The sequence below is a fragment of the Emydura macquarii genome, unplaced genomic scaffold (genome assembly GCF_026122565.2).
Source record: "Emydura macquarii macquarii isolate MOO-44397 ecotype Brisbane River unplaced genomic scaffold, CSIRO-AGI_Emac_v2 contig_3671, whole genome shotgun sequence".
Classification (NCBI taxonomy): domain Eukaryota; kingdom Metazoa; phylum Chordata; order Testudines; family Chelidae; genus Emydura; species Emydura macquarii.
Window position 1 is genome coordinate 9,143,986 of NW_027133808.1, and position 22,856 is coordinate 9,166,841.

At 40.1% G+C, this 22,856-nt stretch overlaps 1 protein-coding gene across 1 annotated transcript in view; it reads left to right on the forward strand.

Moving 5' to 3' along the window:
* Window positions 1-16,735: 16,735 nt before the first annotated feature.
* UGGT2 (UDP-glucose glycoprotein glucosyltransferase 2) overlaps window positions 16,736-22,856 on the forward strand; it is a 347,356-nt gene continuing 341,235 nt past the window's right edge. The window contains exons 1-2 of the mRNA XM_067536834.1: window positions 16,736-16,994; window positions 18,877-18,959. Coding sequence (XP_067392935.1) covers window positions 16,870-16,994; window positions 18,877-18,959 — 208 coding nt within the window. The 5' untranslated portion in view covers window positions 16,736-16,869. The remainder of the gene's footprint in view (window positions 16,995-18,876; window positions 18,960-22,856) is intronic.

Below are 22,856 nucleotides of genomic sequence, written 5' to 3' on the forward strand. Positions count from 1 at the left end.
GTTCTGTATTTTGTGACTTGCATAATTGCCTAGGTTGCCATAGCTACAAAGCTTAGCGTGTTGCCATAGCAATAAACTATTAGGGGATAGCTCAGCCAGTCCTGGCTGGATTTAGTGTTAGTTCAATAAAGACGCTCCCTGTATTGCATTCTCTGTGATCCTGTGATGATTTCTCTCTCTAAATACAAGCAAGCAAAAGGCATTCAACATAACACAAAGGGTTGGTGAATCATGACTCCCTGTAACAGGGTATACTAGCCCTTTAAGACAGGGCTGTCTCCTGCACTACCTAGTTCCTGGTTTCAACTCCACAGTGGAACATGCCAAAAATTGTAATCCATGGAAGAGCTCAGAACTGTAGGGGATCATAGCTAAGTGTGGCAGGAAACTAGCCATGGTATATAAATAACTTTACTCTTTCATAAAGGGAACGAAGTATCAAGTAGGATCTGTTGGTCTTGAATCTGAAGGGAAGCCCAATTGCTGAAACCCCAGACAGACGGGAGGGAAATTTTGAGAACAACGATGCAGATGGATTTACTATGGATAGTCTGTGAATCAAGGAGACTTGGGAAGAAGATTATTTTATTTGGATGTTTATTTGGATTTTGCCATCAGGTGTTAGCAAAAATTGAGGGAAGTGGAAGGATCCCTTAGTCTGACGGATTGGGGCTTGATTATACTGGTCTTGTCAATGTGCAGTTTATATCATGGACACCTTGGCTGGAGAGATAACACAGATAACTTCAAAGACTATGCAAATCCTTTATCCCCAAATGGGAACTGAGAAAAATATTCTGGACAGAAGTGAAGGAAATGGCCTGGGACATGGAAATAGAGAGGGTTATGTCTTAGACTGTTTGCCCAGTTCCTCTTTGGAGTCCCCGACTCCAGCTCCCAGAAAAGGGTAAATGGGAGCTCCCTTTCAACAACATGTCCAGGTGAGAATTTCTTACAGACCCTAAAAATAGAACAGTTAAACTTCCAGGAATCTTCTAATGTTGTTTTTTCTACTTTGTAGAAAACAGAACAGAAATGAGACGAGGTAAAACTTAGTTTACTGGGCTCCCCTAGTTGAGATCTACAGTTCAGCCACGTGTGCACCATTTCTAGACCATGTTGCAATTGGCTGGATGTACTCTCTAGAGCTGATTCTGAATCCTAACTGCATATACTTGTTTTATAGTCAATTTCACTTTCAGATTCAACACTGAAATGTTTGGGTTGTACATAATGCAAGAATTTCTTTGACAGACAGCAGTAGCCAAGCTCTGATGACAGAGATTCCACTAGCAGATAGATATGAGATACCCTTCAGCGAGTTACATAAGCCTCATTTTGTAATAATATTGCATTTTCCCCCAAAAATGTATCTGCATTATTAGTTGTTGTAAATCTAATTATATGCAATATGTGAAAACATATTTGATAATCACATAGTCAATTCTATGCAATCACATAAATACTCAGATGCAAAGCTCCAAATAGATGCATTTTTGAATGCTACATCACATGTTGATACAGGACACTACATTGTTCTTTTATTTAAATGTGAACTTACTCAGTTTTTGTTTGTTTGTGACTGTATTTTTTAAAAAAAGCAATATTATGCACAACTCAGGAATTTCAAAATTATGATTACCATACTGACAATGATTCTGCCAAATTTCATGTTTATATTAAGGCAGACATTTTATAACCTGTAGCTAATACATCATATTGCTGTCTATACATGTGAGAAGGATGAGCTGTGTGAATCATAACTCAATTTCCTTTTCTTTGTGAGTTTAATTTTCATAATATTCCTTTAACATATTTTTGTACTGGATGGTGTGTGTTAGTCTTTCCCTATTTGGGCTGAACTTAAGGGACCTTCTTAATGGTTTAATAATAGAAGGAAAGATGAGATGAGCAATAAATCCATTTTTATTATATGTGTAATAGCTTGTGGCTGCACTTTCTTGCTCTTTCATTCATGCGTAGCTGGTTTTTTTTTTTACATTGATTTTTAAAGCTGTCTCAGTGATGGATTATAATTAGTAGTATTAAAATACAAAAATTGAAAATTGTATATATCTAGATTAATTGAAAAGTTATAAAATATTAATATATTATTTGCATTAATGAAAAATACTTTTATGTTGACCTGATTATACTCAGTATAAATAAAGGCCCATTCATCCAGTGATAGTTCCTGCAATAGATATTTTATTTCAAATTCAGGAAATGACATGAAATGTTTTAGGAGGAAATATTTAACTCATAAAGGCCTTTGTTACTTACTCAGTTGCTAATGATATTACCAAAATGAGAATTTGATGAAACAAGGACGGCGTAAAAGCTGAGTAAAGCCATTAGGATATGATCCATTGAAACCTGATCTATCATATTTCACACAATTGAAAATGGTGTGGTTTGTTTTGTTACATGAGTTACACAATGCCTTGGTTACAATAGAGGATGTTTCTCAGTCACATTGTTAAAACTGGAATACAAATGCAAAAGGAGTCTCTGACTGAAACCTTTGGCATACTAGCGTCTGGAAATCAGAATGATATATTGAACATCAGTAAAGTCTGATTTTGCCACCAGATATCCCAAGGCAGTGGCTCTATCTAATATTGAGGCAGAAACTGCGACAAGAGGCCCTCCTCACTATTTTTAGTAGAGTGGGTTTTCCCAAGGAGATTTCGTCTGACTGTGGGTTGAACTTCATGTCTCAGCTGTTCACCGAGCTGTGGAAATTGTGGGGTAAAGCAATTGAAGATCACCCCTATTGATACTCCTTTCTGCCTCAGCATTTTCCCTTTGTTCTATCTGCTCTGCCGGTGGCAGTTATACCTTTGATTCCTAGAGAATGGAGCTGCAGTGATCGAAGTCCAGCGCTTCAAGGTAATGTTGACATTCCTTTCTTTATGGGGATATGTCAGGGCCCACAATAAGAGCGATTTTCCCTAGCAGTCAGAGCCATTGTTATAAATGAGTGAGAGTAACACAACCCAATTATTTTGGTAATGGTTCAGGAAGCAGTGCAGGCATTGTTTGAGCAGCTGGTTGATCTGTTTTGATTGGCCATTCATCTGGGGGTGATAGGCAGTGGATGCACGGGGCCAAATATTCAGGAGGTAGAACATCTCATTCCAGAACCTGATATGAACTGTGAACCATAGTTTCAGAGAGGCTCTGGAGGCAGAAGATATGTGCAATGAGAAGGTGGGCAGTGGTTTCCACAATCAGGAGTGCATAGTACAAAATGGGCCATTTTGGTGAGTTGGTCCATGACAGTCAGTATTTAGTGATGTAAGGTAATACTTGGGAAATCCTCCTTGGATGAGGTTACAAGTTTAAAAAAAAATCATAAGGGCTGTTGGATGCATGGCAAGAAAGTTCAGGGCTACAGATCCGCAAATGAAATGATGTGGTTTTAATATGCCAGGTGGTGGTTCTTCAAGGATATCAGGTTCTGTATAATATTCCCCTTCCTATGAAAGGGCATCAACCTTGCTGTTCTTGTTTCATTGGTGGTATGTGATTGTGAAATTGAATCTTGAAAAGAATAGAGCCCAGTGTAATTGCTTCTGGTTTACTGTCTTGACAAATTGTAGGTATTCCAGATTCTTATGGTCTATTAATATTAGGATGGGTGTTTGATCCCTCAAGGTAGTGTCGCCTTGTCTCAAATTCAGTCTTGATAGCAAGTAACTCCTTGTCTGTTATTTCATAATTATGTTCAACTGGAGTAAGTTTTTGTGAAAAATACATACATGGATGCATCTCTTGCTGGGGCTCCATTTTTTGGGATAGTACTAGCCTGATGGTGACATCAGAGGCATCAGCCTCAAGGATAGAGGGTTAATCAGGATCAAGGTGGACCATCACTGGGGCAGACATGAAAGCTATATTCAGACATTCGAAGTCTTGACTGATCTCTGCAGGCCAGTGAAACCTTGCAGGTTTACATAAGATGGCAGTTATTGGGGTTGGGATCTCTGAAATGTTTGGAATAAATTTCCTGTAAAAGTTGGCAAATCCCATGAATCTTTGGATGTCTTGAATGCTCTGGAGTTCTGCCCAGTCCCAAATTTCTGATATTTTGTGAGAATTCATCTGTAGTCCATTAAATTTGACAGATGATTGATAAGATAAGCACTTCTCCAGTTTTGCAAACAACCCATGCTAGTGCAATTGTATAAGAGCTTCAAGGACATGATGGTTGTGGCTTGCTTGATCACTAGAGTAGATTAAGATAATATCAATATATGCCATCACTATCTGATCTAAAATGTCTCCAAATATGTTTTTGACAAGGTGCTGGAAAGTGGTGGTGGCACTGGTGAGTCCAAAGAGCACTATGAAATATTCAAAATGTCCATACCTAGTTCTAGAGGCTGTCTTCCACTTGTCCCTTGCCCTGATTTGAACTAAGTTTTATATGCTCCTCTAAGGTCCAGTTTGGTTAACATCCTAGCCATATTCAGTCCAAGAGCGCTGGGATTAACACTAAAGGGTACTCATTGCATATTCTTATTTACATGAGCTTCAGGGCACTCAAACAACATCTCAGAGAGACATCATTTGTGTAAAAAAAAACAACCAAACAAAAAAACCGAAACAAACAAACACACAAAAAAGACCCCAAAAAAGCAAAAAAAATAAATAAATAAAAATAACCAACCAACAACAAAGTGCACTGGGGAGCCAACAGGTAAGATAGAGTGGTGGATAAAATCTTTATCTAGGTTTTTCTGAAGGTATTCTCTTAATGCTGCTAGCTCTGGCTTGGACATAGAATATATATACCCAAATGGAACTTTGGCTCTGAGCTGAAAGTCAATGGGTCAATTGTGAACACAATGCAGGAGTAGTGAGTCTGCATTCCACTTTTCAAAGACTTCCTGAAAATCTTAGTAGTTTGCAGAAACACATGGTTCATCATGCAGAATTGGCATTTCTGGGCCAGTAGGGTGGTCACTGTCATGCTGGGTAGATGGGGGAGGCGGGGAGCGCATTTGTCATATTGGTTAACATCAGTGGTTAATTCATGTGATATGTCAGGTACTGTTAGAAAGGTTATAATATGCTAAGCTATATGATAATACTTATGTTCATGTGTAATATGTGAAATGGAAGTTATATATTTGAGATATTTGTATTTCAAACTGTGCTGCCTGGGTAACACCCCAGATAGGATGGCGGCAGAACAATAGCCTGCTTAATGGCCCATTAAGACACTCACAGATGGAAGGGGCCCAGGAAGAAACTAAAGGCATACCTGAAGAGTTACCAGGATTGGCCCATGTGACTCTGGACTCCATTTTAGTTCTTGTAACATTCCACAAGACAGCATGGCCAAAGCCAGAGGGTATATGAGGCCAAGCCACAGAAACCATTTTGTCTTTGTTCCTGTTCAGCTACAGACATATATCTGCCTCTGGATCAATTCACCTGCAACTGAACCGAAGGACTAAGACCCATCCAGATACTTGATGTATGTCAAAGGAACTGTACAAGCTTGCAACTCCACAGTTCTCCCAGAAAGTTGATGTATATGGACTTTCAATCATTATATGTATCAGATTTGTTTTGACCCTTTAACATTTCTCTTATGGTTTATTTCTTTCTTTTTACAATAAACTTTTCGTTTTAGTTACTTAAGGATTGGCTGGCAGCGTGGTATTTTGGATAAGATCCAAACTTATATTGATCTGGTACTGTGGCTTACCCTTTGGGGTCAGAGGAACCTTTTTAGTAAAGAGCATAGAGTTTAACTAACTGGTCTTTTTACTGAATCTAGTGCTGATTGGGAGCCAGAGGCTGAAATGCAGTAAAGGGGGCTGTGTGTATTTGTGTACTGGCTTCTTGATAACCGGTTTGGGGAAATCAGAAGCCCAGTTTGTGGTTGGTTGGGAAGTCTGACTTCAGTGTCACCCACCAGTGTTGGGAGAATCTGCTCTCCTTTTACAGCCTGCCCTGACCTTGGCATTATCAGGTGGCTACCCTGGGCAGGGGGCGGGTCACAGTGGCGTAGTCGTAACAGGATCCACAGAACCAGAACAAAAGTGTGTCTGGAGATAGCCACATGGGCTGGGACAAAAAAGGAGAAATTTAAAACGGTTGGAATTTTAAGAATAACAGTTTCTCTACTGAGAAAGGGTTTATATCCAATCTTCTGTCTAAAGTACAGACAGGGTGTGCCTGCTTATGCTATTTGAGGGGGTGCCAGTGATCTCGGATTTGGTCCTGGACTTAACTGAAACCCAGAAAGGATTGGCGAGGGCTCAGGGAAATGTTTCTTTAAAGCAACCTCTAGCTGAAGAGAGAAAGGAAATTTCTGTGGAAAGTGATTTGTTCCCTGAAACTGCTCCTGAAGGAATAAAATCTCCTGATAGCCCTTGCGAGCAGTTTTCTGCAACTGAAGGGTGTGAAAGCAAATTGATTAAGTTAGCTCAGGATGAGTCATTGCCTGTAGCAAGCAACAGTTTACATGTTAAGAGACTTGGTTCAGTTTCTAACTACCAGAACTTTTCACAGATGGATGGATTCACTGACTTTGTTTTTAAAAGGTCCAGTTTGAATACTTTGGAAAAGGTTCCAGATGGGATGAAAACTATTAAAAAGCTTAAACAGCCCTGTAATCAAGTGGCTGTGATTGGTCATTATAGTGGGAAAACAATGATATTGGAATCTAAATGTCTCCAGGCTATTAGCTCTGTAAATGAACAGATAGTGTCTCAGTTGCAAAGGAAGGATTGGGCAGCTATAGTTACACAGCAGGACAGATGTGAAATTGATCTCTTGGAAGAAGGTGGGGGGGCAGGCAAACTCTCACCTCTGAATGCTTTGGGTATATTGTGTAGTCTCTTAGTGGACTCAGGTACATCTGGTACTATGTGGAGTCAGAAATTGGCGGTGAAAAAACATCAGAACCCTGTTTGTGAAAGGCTAGTGAAAATGGTTGATGTCTCTTTAAAATCAAGCCCAGACTTGAATCAGATAACAGTTAAGACTTTGGAAATTTGTGAACTAGCTAGTGTGTGTGTGTGTGTGTGGGGGGGTGGTAGTGCAAATTACCTGCCCGGCAGGGGGGAGAAAGATCTACCAGTAGCTGTTAGCAAGAACTCATCTCGGGCATGGCCAGCTGAAGGTGGGTTGAATGTGCCTGGAGCCACATTCAGAATGAGTTTGTTAGGGCTCAATGGAAAAATGTTTTTTTGGAGGGGGCCAGAATGGGGGTCCAAAGCCTAGCCCCAGCAGAGGAAGCAGGCTGATTTTTCATGCATGAGGGCTTGCTATACAAAGAATTCCCTCCAGGGGAAAAGCAGCCTCATGGAAAAAACTGCCATCAACTTGTAGTGCCTGAGGGATATGAAATTGAGCAGTTAAAGCTGGCTCACAATGATCCCTTTGCAAGACATCTGGGCATAGGAAAAATGTGTGACAAGCTGAAGCAAAACTTTTATTGGCCTTACCTGTCTGACACAGTGAGGAGTTATTGCAGAAGCTGTGATTTGTGTCAGGAGCACAGAAGTTTGAAAGGTCCTAAGAAGTTACCCCTACAGCCTTTGCCCATTATTGGGAAGGCATTTACCAGAGTGTGTGTGGATATTGTGGGTCCACTCCCTAAACCTTCCAGAAAGGGGAAGAAATATATTCTGGTGATGGTGGATTTCGCCACCAGGTACACTGAGCCTGTGGCTTTATCTGATGTTAAGGCTGAGATAGAGGCCTCAGCTCTGTTTACTATTTTTAGCAGGGTGAAGTTTCCCAAGGGAATCTTGTCAGACCGGGATGCCAATTGTATGTCAACATCATATAGAGTTACAAGGTACCTTGTTTTAAAACAGAGAACCCAGGTTTGGTATCCTAAATTACTTTTCAGGGTTTTATGGCATTAAAATTGTTTTTGTCTGAACTGCAATCTTACAGCAGCAATGAACTTCATCATGTGTCTGATGCTGTGTTAAGCACTTCAGTGCACATTGCAGGGCTCATCAAAGCAAGCTATATACACAGTATAACAAGTGGCAGGATTGGAGCTGGTGGGCTTACTCCCAAGTATGCAGTAGTGGGCTCTGGAGAGACTGATATTTTGAATATTTTTTAAAAATTAACAATTTTACTGGACAACGTCAGAGTAACAATCAATAGTTTTCTGTCCCAGAGTTCTTATTTTGATATACTCAAGCATTTGTGCCAATTTGAACAACTGTAATCATCTCAAAAACAGCTGTTAGTCCTTGTTAAAAAATTTTAAATGCTCTAATTTGAGTCAGAAGTTTAGTGGATCTTGGTTTTTGATAGCTTTCTGGTGAGATGAGGTAAGGCAGCATTTTTCAAACTGTGGTTTGTGAACCGCTGGTGGTCTGATGGTGGTCCTTGAAACCAGATATTAAGTCATCTTAAGTTCAGCTAAAAATACAATACTTTCTTAATATCACTCTTCTTTGTAAGTAATGGTAGTAGCTGCCACAATTACGTTATGTAGTTGTGAACTGGAAAAGAAGTGTGCTACTAAGACATTCCTAGTAAGATGTGGTCCACATGACAAAAATCTGGGAAACCCTGAAATGAAGGAAATTGGAGAAAATCTATTTTAAAAATTATTACTGAAAAGGATCAAATTACAGTAGTAAACACATGCTAAATATGCTTAACAGCCTATGAATAGTAACAGTTCCTCCTCTAAACCTCACAGCTAAGTGGTTATAAAATGAAATGTTATAGAAAAGAATCTCTGCACATGTCATAGTAAGGTGCAATATGATAAAACTTTCAGAAGGAGGCAGAGGGCTGGGGAAACACACTTTGAAGAACAGAGGAATCAGATTATGTGGCTTTCTAACCCCAGTGATCTCAGAGATCAATAAAGAAAGGAAGCTCCACTTATGTGAGGGTCAGCATGCCTGTACTGTTCTCTAGGCTTACCCTTCAGCAGCATGCTTCCCTTAAGAGTTATGTGGCCATTAGTTAGGACTGTTTCACCTGCACCTACTGCATCACCATGATGTGCAGCAGAAATTAAAAGGTGGTTTAATTCTGAAAAAATGACTTTGAAAGTGGTATTGGGGTAGTTTCCATAGTTACTGCCTTTTTATGATTTCTAAATCAAATTTACTCAGGTTATAAGTAAAAAACCTGAGTTTTCTACCAGGCCTGCAAAGTCAGTCCAGAATCTGCAAGTCGTGGTGACGTTTCCTTTTAATATGATGTCACTAATAAAGATTCTGTAATCAGAACTTATTTAACAATTTTGATGTGTGAGCTAGAATAGCCATTTCTCTTTCCCAAAACTATACTGGCTTGCTATAAACAGGAGTAAATAGTAGTAAAACAATAGGTGAGGTTTTTTTGTTTTGTTTTGTTTTTTTTTAAAGAAAGGATTTGTAAATAAACGCAGGGCCAGGTTTACTGAGACTGTAATTTTTACAGTCATCTTTCAAAGTAGAACATCACTTTAATTGCTATTATATTATTATTTTTCCTCTTCTGAGTATGCTACAGAGCGGCTGTTCCCTGTCCCATCCTGCTCTGGCTTGCCTAACTCCTGAGCTACAGAATCCTGACCAAACAGAGTTGCCATAGACTAGAGGGCTTTCTGTGGCTTTTGTGAAGCCACCCCATGCTACTTTCTGGGCATTTTGGTCCCATTTTACTCCCATTTGCTCCTCTCTGCAACTCAAAATGAAGGTGAGCAAGGGGATAATGTAGTGTAAAATTTAATTTTTGCACTGAGCCAGTGCAATGTGCTACCATAAGGGGAAATGTTAGTTAAGCAGATCGGCTTGGTCTTTTTTCTCAAACTAACATGGACTGGAAGTACTCTGGAGGCAATATGTACAGTGCCTCCAGGGAAGTGCCTCAAGTGGCTATACAGTTATTTATATGACTGATGTAAGAATGACATTGATGAGATCTAGAGAAATCAGCATCCAACCTTGCTCAGCATGAAAAAGGATGTCAGCAGCAACAGCTACCTAAGGCTTTGTGACTAAATAGCTAAACAGTGGGTGAACATTTGATTGGGTTTAATTGGAATTTGGAGAAAGTCAAAAAAAAAAAAAAAAAAAAAAAGCCATTTTAACCAGCTCTTCAGTCTAAAAAAAATAGTTCTATTTTCAGCTAACATGCTGATGAAACTTTACTTTTTTTTCATTTATTGCTACTATTTCTATTAAATATATACAGTTCATACCTCAGAAAGTGCACTATGATTTATACTGTTAAACACTTGAGTCTTATTAAGAATCCTTCATTAATCACTTCTTCCATACACACTGAAACAGCTATAGTAATAAATTTTTATTCACGTCTGGGAATAATTTTAAAATTTTACTCTAATCGTTTCTCCTATTCTGTTGAAAAATAATTTTAGAAAACATACGTGTTTCTCATGTACTTACGGAATGTGTAAGTTACAAGAATGGTCTAAAACTCAAAAATTTAAGATCATCCCATTATATCAAATTCTTCCCCTTTATTGAAAGAGATCAAGTTAAAGTGTGGTTTTAACCTCCTTTATGTGGGCTTGTATATTGCCTAACTTCTAAAATCTGCTCTTCACAGATATAAGGAAACAGATGAATGTACTGGGTATCTGAGGTTGGAAGTCAGCCAGAGTGTCAAGACAAATGAAGAGTATGTGAATGTACAAAATCTTCCATAAGTAAGATGTGACAGACACTTTTTATTCTTATGCTGCATTACTTTAGAGGAGCAATGGACTGAAGTCAATGAGATTGCATCAGACTAACTGACAGGACAATTGGACCAAATATTTCCTATAGCACAGCACACACCCTAATACTGTCATGCATCTGACAAAGTGGGTTGCAGCCCATGAAAGCTTATGCCCGCAGAAATGTGTTAGTTTTTAAGGTGCTACAGGACTCTAGTCATTTTTGTTGTATATAGACTAACAGGGCTACCTCTCTGGAACTTTTCACACTAATACTGGATCACTGGTTCAGAACTACTCATCATTAGTCCACAAACACCACTTTCTGCAGCCATTGAGTTCATAGATATCTTTATACTTCCATAACTAGAAAGAGAGAATTTGTTAACCTGACTCATTCATTTCTTCTGTACCTTATAAAATCTAACAAGACTGCACTCTTTCCACCTCAGGTTATCTGTTAATAACTTACATTCAAACAGACTTTTCATCAACCCAATAAATACAAACTATCAAAACGTGACAATCATGTTTCATATATAAAAAGTAGTCGAGAGATGCACTTATTTTATCCTACTCTGTCGTCGTGAACTGATACATATTACAATTCTTCCCTATATACACAGGATGCTGCATTTCACTTCTTTGACCTTGCAATAGAAACAGTGGTGATATTTAGAATAATACAAAATTAGAAGATCAAAGATAGTGTATTAAGGGTGAAAATACCAAATGTAAGGAAATTATATGTGCTGATGACACAGTTAATATATTTGTAACAAAGCCTAAGTAATCACTCCAGAAATATTAAAAAGGACAAAATATTCACTTCAATATCAAGTTACAAAATCAACTTCTATAAATTAAATCTCACATGGAGAAAAATAGGTACCACTGAGAAGACTCTACTGCTGATACTTATAGCAGCAATCCTTCCTTTAATCAAATAAATAAGAGGGTACAGTACAATAAATTTTGTGGGGGAAGACTAAAAAACAAACAAATCAAAAAACGTGGTTCCCAAAACCATTTCCACCTAGCAAGGAAGGAAGTTCTGGATTTCCTGATATAAACTTATAATATGAAAAACAAATAAAGATTTTATCAGTAAATCAATACTCTTCCTTCTTTCAAATCTCTCTTCTAACCTACCTCTACCGTGAAACCTCTAAAGAAACAGACTGCTAATGGTAGATGCAGGTGCAATTGTGAATAGCTGGCAGTTAATTTAATTAATTTATGATAATTTAAAATACAAATGTACATACAATTTTTATACATTTGTAACCCTTCTGCCAGACAGTCGGCAGCAACAAGGACCTGGTTCAATATCTAGAGGTTCCTGTCACTGATACAACACCAAACCAGCTCAAGCCCTCATCTAGTCACCTGGGAAATTACACACTATCCCTTGGGCACCTCCAAAAGGCCATACTTCCCCTCTTGAAAGCACAAAGTCTGAGTGTAGAAAACAAATCTTTTAGTAAAAGCAAGGAAGTAACTCAGCACTGGTTTGGGAAAACAGTGCAAAAAGAATTCATAGACATCAAAACCATGAGCAGAACCCACCCCACCTCAAGTACTTGGGGCATGTCCTTTGCCTCTCCCTTCTTGCTTTCCCTTGCCCTATTGACTGTTGAATGCCTCTGCGTTGCTGAACTCGGTGAGCCCCCCGCCTGGCTACTATCAAGTGCTGGTCGCTGGAATCGACTAGCCCCCTCTGCTGGCCAGGCTAGATGAGCCCCACTGCCTGTCAGTCTCTCAAGGTTTCCCCGGTTCCTAGTGATTTCAACTTCAGTGACTTCAGCTCTCAGTTCATGGGGAAACCCTGCTGCTGACAGTAATGTTGTCCCTGATTTTAACAAAACAAAAGACTGCAAGAGCAATCCCATTAACTCTATCTTTTGAAAAGTGATAAGTAGTCAAACCATGCCTAGGGGCAGCTCTTAGTCAGAGGGTGTGCAATCACACAGGAAGACCCTATCCCTTCCCTGCTGCTTTCAGTGCTCTGGCGTTGGAAAGTCTTTTTTATTGAGTTTTGTTTGGATGACAGCGAATCTTTCATCAGAATAGCCTAAGCACAGTTCTGCTGCCATTCAACCATACAATAAGGGGGCAACATTTCAATCCCCCTGCAATTAACACTAAAGTGATTTGTAACCCAATACCAGCCAAACTGACCATTTCCCATCAAGCTGAGCACCTAGGTGTGCTTATGCAGAGATATAGTGCAATCATGCTGATCAGCTAGTTGTACTCATGCAAATAGTGCCCATGCAAATAGAGTGCCCCCCTTTTCAGCTGGCTGCACAGAGGCGGGCCACTCAGACCTTGCTTACACATATTATATCCTTCTCTTCTCCTTCCATGTCATCTGCCTTCTTAGCTCCTGATTATACAAACACACATGTGCCTAGCTTTAAGCATATAATTCCTATTGACCTGAATGAGATTACCAGACCTTCTACCTCCACAGGTTTCTGCCCATAGGCTATAGTTTTTCAGAATCTTCTGTAGATCTGTCTGCAGAGCAGGAAAAACCCTAGCCTATAAGAAATCACTGTCTGATATGGCTGCCCATTCAGTGGTCCCATACATGGTCCTGGTCTGTAAGCACATGGAACAGAGCACCTGTCCCCTGCATATCAGGATTAAATACAACTGGTGTATGTTTGGGGCAGGTTTGCAGTGTGAATAATAAAACTGGTAGTGTTTCACAGTGATTGTATGCGTTTTTTAAAATGAGATTTGATTGGGGAGTATATATTTTTAAATTATGAGGCTGGTTTTGAGATGGACTTGTATTTCTGTGACACTGTGAAAACAACACTCCAGAAACCCAGTATTCACCAATGTCATATATTTATGATATGTTCTGGACAAAGTATGCCTTGTTTGGTATTACTTTAAAAGTCTTGATCTGCTAAACATTAATATCCTGTCGAATTGTATGTGCTAGCATTGTATGTGAAAATATAAAGTGTTTCTGTAAATGCTACTGAAAGATGTTGTGAGGTAGGAAACATCCACAATCAGCTTTTCAGGTACAACAAACGTGCCAATAGCCCATTAAAGGGAATCCACTCTCCCAGTGGCCATCCCAAAAAACTTCACAGAGTAAGAACATACACAATAGAACAGTGACCAATGGGCGTGGCCCCCACATCACATGCAAAGGATCCTTCCAGAAAACTAGGAGAAGCTATAAAGGGGTGTGTGTGTGTGTGACATCATCACTTGGCTTCATTCCCCTACAAATGAACACCCAAAGGATCATCTGGAAGACGAAAGGACTTTGAAAGAGGGGAGGGGAGTTCCAGGAAGGGAAGGCTGACTAGCCTGCATTTAGAAACTGCTTGTACCAGTTAACAAGGATGAGACATTGCTAATTCAAATCCTGTTAGTGTGTAGAACTTAGACTGAGATCTTATGTTTATTTCTTTTGGTAAATACTTCTTTTCTCCATACACTTGCCACTTATAATCACTATAAATCTATTTTTTGTAGTTAATAAACTTGTTTAATGTTTTATCTTAACCAGTGTTTTTGCGTGAAGTGTTTAAGCAAACTCACAGCTCAGTAACAAAAGCAGTTGCATGTCTCTTCTCCATTGAGGGAATGGTGGACTGGACAATCAACATACTTCACTGGTCAGACTTTTGAGCAGGGGAAGAAATTACCATCCTGACTTCCTGGCTTGGGGAGCTAGCAGGAGCTTCTCTATTGTTAGTTCATGAGTGGCTGGGAAAAGCAATCATTGAACTAAACTGAGTGTGGTCCCTGCCTGTGGATAGCTATATAAGTGGAGCATCTGCCAGCGGTTTGTGGCTTGTCACAGCATCACAGTATGAGAGGGAGTGCAGGCTCCTCAGACAGAGTGCTCAGAGGTACCCCAGTTCCAGGTGGCACCCTGGGGAGAGGATTCTGCATACTGTCACAATTTCAAACAACTTTTTTGTGAGGGGGCAGAAATTGAAAGTGTCTTTTTAAAATTGTTTTTTTAGGAAAGAATGTGGGGGTGTTTTAAAAAATGGAAAAAAAAAAATTTAATGGAAGTGATGGTTTCTGGTGGAGAACAGAAGTATTTTAAAATATAAATTGTTCTGTAGGTATTTTTGGAGAGAAATTAGTGCTGGGGGAATGCTGCATAAATGTTCACAGATTGGTGCCCTAGCTTGTTGGTCGTTTGGGGGTGGAGAACATATAAGAACAGTCATCTAGGTCAGACCAATAGTCCATCTAGCCCAGTATCCTGTCTTCCAACAATGGCCAATGCCAGGTGCTTTAGAGGGAATGAGCAGAACAGGTAATCATCAAGTGATCCATCCCGTCAACTGCATCTTTGAATCTGTTTGTACAGTCTCCTTTATAATGTTGTCTGATCTTGATTGTGGCCTCTGGGTGCTACTGCAAGATAAACATTAAATAATAGACACACCGCAGGACAGCTGAGCCAGAAATACAAAACCTTTTCCCTTTTGGCACCACTTAGATTTTAGGGCTCCCATTAAAACAGATCAAACTGATTTTAGGACTCCCATTATCAAACAGATCACAAAAAATAGAGATGACTTAGACCAGAGAGACAATTTCAACTAATTCTTGCACACAGATGCAGTATTGCCAACACAGAAAATCATGAAATTTTAAAAAATAATACATTTTGGTTTCTTTCTATTTGCTTTCTGGTTTTTGAGCCTGAAGGATTTATGTTTTCTCCACAATCATGATGGCCAGAAACTTGAAAAAAAAAATAAAAGTGAGATTCTCACATAATCACATAACTCCAAAAGTTGGAATTTAAAAAACAAACCACAAAACAATTTGTGAGTTGGCAAAACTGGCAGTTAGACTATAGGACAAATAAGCTCTGAAAACCAACACTGTGGCTGAAACAGATTTAAAAGGTGGTATGTCTCTGTGACATAATACATCGATGATTGCCATATACATAATGGCAATGTGGGCTGTGCACATACCCTACCGAAGCCCAAATCTGGGACCCAACGTGTGACCAAGACCCAAAATGAGAGGCACAAAAATGTATGCGATAAAGGTAAAAGCTTGTGGAATTCCTTCATTTAGAGTAAATCAGTAGTTCTCAACCTTTTCCAGACCCCGGCCCTCCTTTCCACACTGTGAACAGCACATTGCTGGCATCAGGACTTCAAAAGCCCAGAGTCAGACACCTCCCCTCCCCCCATCATCAGACGGGCTTTAAAAATAATGCGTTTTAATTTCTTTCCTTGTGCCTTTCTGAGTCCCTTCGGCAGACTTAGGCGTTTTCCTTCCCTCCCCCAACCATGAGGAGTAGAAACTTTTTTTTTTAAAACGACAGCTGAGATTCTTACGCTGCCTCTTAACAGCTGAACTTCCTCCCCTCCCGACTTTTGCAAGAAAAGCACGAGGGTGGGCAACGCTCCCAAACCCCTGCCCAGGAAGCTGGCACCCCTCTCCCCTTTGGCCACGTTTGGGAAGGGGAGAGCAGCCGCGACGACCCCCGCCACCTATTCAGAGCCCCCAGCCTGCAAACCCCTGGTGTAAATAACGTCCCGCCAACTCAGCTGGAATGGTGCTTTGCGGGTCAGCGCGCGGGTAGGACGTGGGGGAGGGGATTGCTGCCCCCTCCCCCCCCGTGTGTATCAGCCCAGGGCGCCGGTCGGGAACATCTCCCGCCCCCCGGGGGCAGCGAGTTCACTGGCTCTCACACCCGGCCTTCCAGGGGGCGGTTAGGGCTGGCAGGGGCGAAGCTGAGCACTAACGGTCCCTGATTCCCCGCCTAACGGTTCCCGCTAAGCGCAGCAGCTGAGCCTCGCCCCTTCTCACGCCCCTGCTGCCCCTCCCCTCGCCTCTCTGGAGCCAGCCCTAGTAATCCTCGCGCCACGTGTCGCCGTTGAAGAAGTGGCGCCTCTCTTGGCCACCCTGGTCATAAGGCTGTCTGCTCTGATTGGTCTCCTGGGTGACCAATGGCGTCAGAGAGCGCATCTTCAGGCCAATGGGAGAAGGGTGCCGGGGATCGGGGGCGGGGCTTGTTTATGAATCAACTGGGTGGGGGGGGTCGGAAAAGAGCAGCGCTCTTCGTGTGTTGTCCTCAACCGGGTCACTCGCCTCCTGCGCAGCAACGGACCGGACCGGACCGGACCGGCTGTGCCCTCGCGCCCCCCCCCTTCCTCGTCAGCGAGCGCCCCTCCCCCATGGCGGCGGTCGTGGTCCTGCTGCTGCTGTGCGCGTGGTCGTCCGCGGCCCCAGCCTCCCCCAAGGCCGTGACGGCCCGTCTGGCGGCGAAGTGGCCGGCGACCCCCCTGCTGCTGGAGGCGAGGTGCGTGCGTGGAGGCGGCCCGGGACAGGGAGGGGACGCGGCATGCGGGGCAGTGGGGATTCCGGGCCTCGGTGGGGTGGGGGAGAGATTGAGCCCACCCTGCCCCCCCGGCCCAGGCCCCATTCCCCCTTGCGGAGCGTGTGTGGGTGGGGTGTGGGGAGGAGCTGTGACACTCCCGGTCTCGTGTTTATAAAGGAGTAGGGGCCGTGACCCCAGCGCAGCCAATACTCCCACTCGAGAGAGGGGACGGGACCCCTTATACGAGTCTGAATCTGTCTGGTGCGGAACAAGTTCTCGCAAGTGTCCAGTAATTGTGGGTGCTCCTTTTGAGACATCTCGGACCCCAACTTAGTGGCTGCTGGGAAGAAAAAAAGGGAGGGGGGACCAAACAGACACTCCCTCCCTTCTCATAGGAATTGCCATACTAGCTCAGGCCTATGGTCTGTTCAGTGGCTATCCTATGTCTGATAGACGTTCGTATGGGTGGATGCTTCAGAGGAAGGTGCAAAGTGTGATTTCTTTTTCTTTTTGCCACCCTTCCCCCCAGCATCTCCTATTCCCACTAATTAATGATTGGGTTGAGGCCTGAAGTTGACCGTGGTCTCTTAATTGAGATTTATCTGCCATAATACTTCCCACTGGCATAGCAGTTTGCATCTTTATGGGATGTATATGGATGCCTTTGGCTAAATTTATATGGCACTATGGTTGTATGAGTTAACTTACTATATGATTATAACAACTTTTATATAGTACACTTTTACATTTTCCCCATCTCACATGTTTTACAGGTCAAACTGAGTGAGGAACAACAACCAGCTAATTTACATAATACTGAAAAACACCTTCCTAATAAAATAACTTTCCCCCACCAATTGCAACAAAGGCATATCAAGGCGTTAGTAGAGGTTGGATAAATATGTATAGCTTTAAAATTAAAAACACAGAATCAACACCTTTAAAGTGGTACTGTTAGTTTGAAATCTCCTCAGTTTCAAAAAGTGAGTTAAAAGTAGTTTCCAGTACCATATATGCCCTTAATCACACTACCACTGAATGTGGATGCACAGTCGCACTTTCCCATTTTTATAACTTATCTCCCCTGTTGCTGTGTGAAAGACTCTCATAAATAGGGGAAACTGATGAATTGACTGTAGATGAATAGCTGTAAATGTACATAGCAAATATTGGAAACCAAGTAATAAAAATTTGCAGATAGAAGAGTGCCGTTTTTATTGATGATGTCCTTTTGACAATACAGGTGTGATAAGAAAGAATGACATGAGTTAAATTGAGAGGACTTCAGTTCTTTGTAATAAAACCAAGTAACTGTCCTTCGCTATTGTAGTGGTAATAAACTATCCATCTTTAAAGGCTCTGTATAGGTTGGAGACCACGCATGGATCTCCAGCTAGGTTATTGTTACTGCTACAGTTTTGTAACTAATTAAAAATTCTCACCTAATCAAATGTGCATTTTAATTTTTGTGTTATGGCTATCAAGCAAATATAGAAAAATGTAATGTGTGTGCTTAATTATATATATATATATTGTATGGTTTGTGGAACAATAAAAATCAAATAGACTATAAATTGTATTTATTTCTGTACAAGGTATTAATCTAATTTTACTGTGAGGATCTGATTGCTGAGTTTGAGTCACCTGAAAGCATATGGTTCTGACTCTTACTTTAACTGGGAGGGGGGAGAGGAGAACAAGGTCAGCATTCATCATTTTACTGTAGAAGGTTGCAAGACTATACTTTAATGTTTAACACTCCTATATTGGTTTATAATTTCAAAGTAGCATAGTGTAGATTTTTATTGTGCTGTACTCTTGAACAAAACATATGGGCAAATTAATTTTATTTATTTTTAAACAGTGAATTTATTGCAGAAGAAGGCAATGAGAAGTTTTGGCAGTTTTTGGAAACTGTACAAGAATTAACAATTTATAAGCAAAGAGGTAAGTAATTAAAAAAGTATGTTAGTTTTAATCTGACACGTTACTACCTTGTACTAAATATAATTATAATCTTGTCATTAACACATTAGTTTCAGTTAAGCAAAGACTTACTCTTCAGCTGCTCCTTGATAGAAGCTCTTCTGCTACACTGACAATATCATATTTTGAGTAGGGGCATCCTCCTTACGTGACTGTTTAAGGATTCAAATATAGCTACTCCAGCACACAGTGCTGCCAGGGACAATGTCTGACTTTGCCGAGCCTGACAGTCTGATATATGGATGGTGTGACCTTGCGGTCATTGGGAATGCACTGCATATTTTTCCTTGTCCTTTTGGAGCGGGTTTCTATCCTGTGTGAGTGCTCTGAAATGGAGTTTACGCAGGGAATTCAAGAGGGACAGGAGTACAAGAAGGGAGTCTTACTAAGAAGGGTTTCTTCTGATCCCAGAGGTACGAGATAATGGCTTGTGTTGAAGCTAGGTGTTGCATGTGAGTATTTACTCTAGAAGCTAATTGCTATGTGCAGGTAGGAGGTATAGTAACTGCTCAGCAGTAGTTGCTCCTGGTGCAGAGGAGTAAGAGAACTGCCTATGCACCCACACTCTCTTGTACAGTTGTGGAGTAGGACTCATGACTTAGTCCTTAATAGTTTGAGAACATCACTGTATATTCTATTAAACAAAAAAAGCTATATTTTTACATTTCTTGTTTAAAGGATTTTTCTTTAGCTAACTAGAATAACATTAAAATGATAGAACCAGTATTGAGAGAGAAATCATCATGAGAGTAATGGAATCAATAGCAGTGAGGAATTTGGGCACATAAATTAAAAATCATGCCTGAGAACCGTGATAATTTTGTATGTAATTAATTATAAAGTTAGTGGATGAAAAGGGATTTGGTAGGAGCAATATGTATGGAATTTTGGTGAAACATTTGATATATTGTCAGACAATTGTATTCAATAAATGTTCAAAATGGCTTGGATATGAGTGTCACATGAATGGAAAACTGGTCAAAGGACCATAAACAAAAGCCTATAATAAAATGCAGTGTATTATGTCAGTGGGAAGTATCCAGGCAGCATGAGCAGATGTGTTGGATGTTATGTCTATTGAAATCAGTGGATCTGGTCCTCTGGTCCATCATGACACCTTTGTTTAGTGATCTGAAAGAGGGGTAAATAAAGTTAATTAAATCTGGCACTTCATATAATGCACTTTTGGGCTGAATATCGAGTTATCTTTATACCCGTATAAAACAATTTATGATATTTAAGATTGAAATGATTAAAACATGCCACATTTAACACCCAAATAGATATTTTTAAATTTCTCTGAAAGTTACTGTGAGAGAACACATTTTGGATATGCAGCCAATTTCCCACTGTCTCATGGCAGCATTTGCTTTTTATCCTAACTAATTTGCATCACCCATTCTGTTTTAAACTTTGCCTGTTAAATCTTAAAATTAATAAGTAACAATATAAAACCAAGTCGTGTTTTTTTCTTAAATAAAAATTCAACATATATCAGATGAAAAACACAACCAAAAATAAAAATTGAATACTGTATTAGGGGACTGCTTATTTGTTTAAAGTTTAACAGGTGCTTACGTGCTTTTCTGGGTTGCAGCCCTATTCACTACTAAACAGTACAGACAATTATTACACAAATGTCAAGCGTCCAATTTCAAGACAGAATATTATGTTCCTGCTATTTAGTACAACCCATATGCAAAAAAAAAAGAAACAAACAAACAAAAAATCAAGATTCCAATTTTATGTTGTTGTTTTTATACTAAAAAAATCTCTGGTTTTCAGTACATCATTCCATAATCAAATTAATACAAATTCTGTCAAATGTACAGAATTTTGAGATCAAAGCCCTTTCTAAAACAGTGCACAACTTGCAAATAGCATACCTATTTACAATTATTCAACCAGCAGCACAGTTCAATTAAAGGGGAAAGTTAAGGTTGGCAATAGAAGCTGGTTCATGATCAGATGGATGGAAGTTTAATAGACAAATTCAAACCAGAATTGTGTACATGTTGAATAAGGGTTAGCAGCCATTGGAATTACTTACCAAGGGTTATGGTGGATTCTCCATCACTAACAATTTAAAAATCGAGACTGGATATTTTTCTAAAAAATAGTCTTGTTCAAGCAAATTAAATCAGGGAAATCCTATAGCCTGTGTCCTACAGGAGTTTAGACCAGATGATCAGAGTGGGGTCCCTTCTATCCTTATAATCTCTTTCTGTGCTACTGAATGATCATTTATTATCTGGCATTGGGGAATTGGGCTGCAAATCTGTCTTTTTTTTTAGACTAATGTTTAGGGTTTTTTATTAATATAATAGGATGTTTTGAAAATAAATGGTTGTATGTTAGCTTTAGTAAGTTTTAACATAATTTCATTCTTAACTATATTTTAATGAGGATTTATGTATAGAGTAGCTCTAGAAGCTGAACTTGTATCTGCACAAACAGTTTATACTGAGGGCTAGATCCTCAGCTTGTGTAAATTGTGTAGCTCCATTGACTTCAACTGAGCTATGATGATTGCAGAGGTTGAAGATCTGGCCCTAAGTAAATAAATTATTCACAGTTCCAAGCTTCTGATTATTAAAGTATCTATAAGCCAAAGATTTTGGATTTTGCAGAATTTTGTGTTTGATGAGCTGTGATGCTGGAACTGGATCTAAGGCTTGTAGAAGATCTCTTTGGCTACTGTCAACCCACTTCAGCCTGCACACTGCCTCTTATGTCCAAACCATGTAGAGCATCCCAGATTCTCTGACCAGAATCTGGGCTTTGGAAACTCAGATGGCCAGGACATGTAATATTGCACTACTCAGGTCAGCCAGGTATTAGCAGTATTGTGATTAGAAGCCCTTTTTTCTTTTTATGATGCTTCTGTACTTCTAAAGAGAGTGATTGCTCCTCTATCATGTTACTAAATACATCTCTGTATAATATTTTTAATGAAAATTATTAATGGGCATTATTGCAATATGTAGTTGTGCTGTGTTTTGTATTTAATTGAAAACAGCTATTTGTCTTTATAATTTTCTCCCTTAACATCTTGAAAAAACAATTAGAGGCCCAACTCCTTAGCAAGGCCAGAACTGGAAAACAAATCTGGACTTGAGGCCAACCCATTTTTGAGGCCTGAATAAAATTAAGAGAAAATTTTGTAATTGAAAGCTTCACCAATATTTGGATCCATATTTTCTCAAATGGCTTGTCCTGTATATGGCAAACTAAAAGAAATTACCCTAGGATGAGATGTACCAGATAATATCTCTTATGATTCAGCCTTTTCTATACAGGCACACAGCCAAAGCTGTTGTCGAAGCTCTTACCATCTTGCAGTTTGATTACTGCAACATCCTTGAGTCTGGCCTTGATAAATGCAGTACTGCCCTGCTTATACCCATTCAGTATGTTGCTGCAAAGATCATTTTCCTAGCCCATTGCTTTCTCCACATCACCCATTCTTTACATCTCTCTACTAGCTCCCACTTCTCTATCACATTAAACATAAGCTACTTGTCATTGCTTTCAAGGCCTATGTTTTCAAAATCTCCCCCACTCATTCAGTGTAAAAAATTGGACTCCTGCCTTCAATTAGCCCATGATGGCAACTTCCGTCAAATTTTCAAACAAGCACTTAGTGCTTTCTCCCATCCCTGACCTTCACCCTTGGGAGGAGCTCCCTGTAAACATCTACACAGCTACTTCATTATCCTCCTTCAAATCCTTCCAAAAAAAACCCCTCTCCTTCACCAGGCCGACTACAAAAAGGTTAACAATGATTAGATTGCTGGTGTGGTAAGACCACTGCCTATCCTACTCTCCAGTATTGCCTCATTGTTTTTTGTTTGTTTG